A 1,876-nucleotide genomic window follows, 5' to 3' on the forward strand; every position below is an offset into this window, starting at 1 on the left:
TTATAAAATTCCATACATCAATTTTATCAAGCATATTTGTACATATATTTCCATCATCATTTTCTAAACAGTTGCTTTCTATTTGAGCCTTTGATATCAGCTCCTTCCCCCCCCATCTCCATGACCACTTAATAAATTATAAAGTATTAGTGTTTTCATATCTTACACCTACTACTGTCTCCTTCAGCCACATTTCTGTTGTTTACCACGGGGTGTGGGGTGTGTGTGGGGAGTGTGTGTGTGTTATGTGTCGATCGGTTCCCCCTTCCTCCTCACCTCACCTCACCTTCTCCCTACCCTCCTGGTATTGCTACTCCCATTTCTGTTCCTGAGGGATTTATCTGACCTGGATTCTGTGTGTGTGAGCTCTTACGTGTACCAGTGTACATGCTCCAGTCTAGCAAGAGCTGAAAGTCAGGACTGGGGTCATGATAGTGGGGGGTCAGCAAGCATTAAAGAACAAGAGGAATATTGTGTGTTTCATTGGTGCTATAATCCACCCTGTTTGACTCATCTCTTCCTTGTGACCCTTCTGTGAGGGGATGTCCTATTGTCTACAGATGGCTTTTGGGTGTCTGCTCCGACCTACTTCGTTCTCATGTGGGGTTGTTGCTTCTCTGCTAGATGGCTGCTTGTGTAACTTCAAGCCTTTAAGACCCTAGATGCTATATCTTTTGATAGTTGGGTATCATCAGTTTTCTTCACCACATTTGCTTCTGCAACCATTACGTCTTCAGCAATCAGTACTCTTGTCATCTAATACTTACATGTCAAGACCCCTCCAACTGTACATAATAAAGGCATGAGAATCCCTAGATTACCTGGGAAAGAATCAACTGTCCATGAAATGTGTGCACAAACGTCCTTAAACATGAAAAATAGATTTCCTCTCCAACTCTTTTGGCAAGGAATCGAAGAAGGAAATAGCCCTAGAAGAGAGAAAGAAAAAAATATTATGTATGTATCAGAAAAACATTTACACAGTAAACTCTAACTATTGCATATTATCTGTTTCTAACCCAGGATGCCCTTTATATTCTTGCAAGTAAAGTTGGGCCTAGAAAGGAAGGGTTGACTACTTTGCTTTAAACTCACTTGCTAATGTCAGCTTTACGCCTGGTTTTCCCGGGTTAGCTGAAGGCCGGTCACCCACCAAAGATAAAAAGGGCAGAAAGGCTCAGGTTCTTTCCAACACAGCTATCATATAAGGCTTTATCAATTACAACACTTCTGATTACTCCTGTCTTAACATGGCTTGCTGTTGAGTCAGTTTTATATCATGGTGATGCCAAATGTGCCATAATAGAACTATGCTCTATAAAGCTTTCAATTACTAATTTTTAGAAGTGGGCCGATTACCTAGCCTTTCTTCTGAGGGTCTTCTGTGTGAACTAGAATTTACAAGCTTTCAATTAGCAGTCTTGTGTGATATGCACCTGTAGCACCCAAAGAGCTAAGATCCTGTTAGTGATTTTAAAGTTTGGCTCCTCCAAGATGTATGTACAGGGGAGGGAATGGCCCATATTCCTTTTATTCATACCTTTGAAGTGTGGTCTTATATCCTACGCATGACATTCTGTTTGCAGTTACTGGATGTGAGATATCTGCTCAACAGATGGTATTACAATGTTATTGAGTTTTTTCTTTTGTCTTAACCAGGCTATTAATCTTCATTGCTTATACTGGGGTAAGTAAAAAAAAAAAGTCACAGAAATATTTATTAAACAAAACTATCTAAATAGGAAATTATCGCTTCTTGGTCTATGTACTATTTCTAATCCTTCATCTAGGTCTTATATACTTTTGAAGGTGGTGTTTCTATTTCTCTTTAAATTCTGAGCTCCTGGATTTAGACCAAGTCAAAACCGCAGTTCTA

At 39.7% G+C, this 1,876-nt stretch overlaps 1 protein-coding gene across 1 annotated transcript in view; it reads right to left on the reverse strand.

Moving 5' to 3' along the window:
* The window catches only part of AOPEP (aminopeptidase O (putative)), a 537,030-nt gene that overhangs the window by 207,485 nt on the left and 327,669 nt on the right, over nt 1-1,876 (reverse strand). The window contains exon 9 of the mRNA XM_045289429.1: nt 822-929. Within this exon, the coding sequence (XP_045145364.1) occupies nt 822-929 (108 nt within the window). The remainder of the gene's footprint in view (nt 1-821; nt 930-1,876) is intronic.

The sequence above is a fragment of the Echinops telfairi genome, unplaced genomic scaffold (assembly GCF_000313985.2).
Source record: "Echinops telfairi isolate 266 unplaced genomic scaffold, ASM31398v2 ScPeMD7_27;HRSCAF=92, whole genome shotgun sequence".
NCBI classification, from domain to species: domain Eukaryota; kingdom Metazoa; phylum Chordata; class Mammalia; order Afrosoricida; family Tenrecidae; genus Echinops; species Echinops telfairi.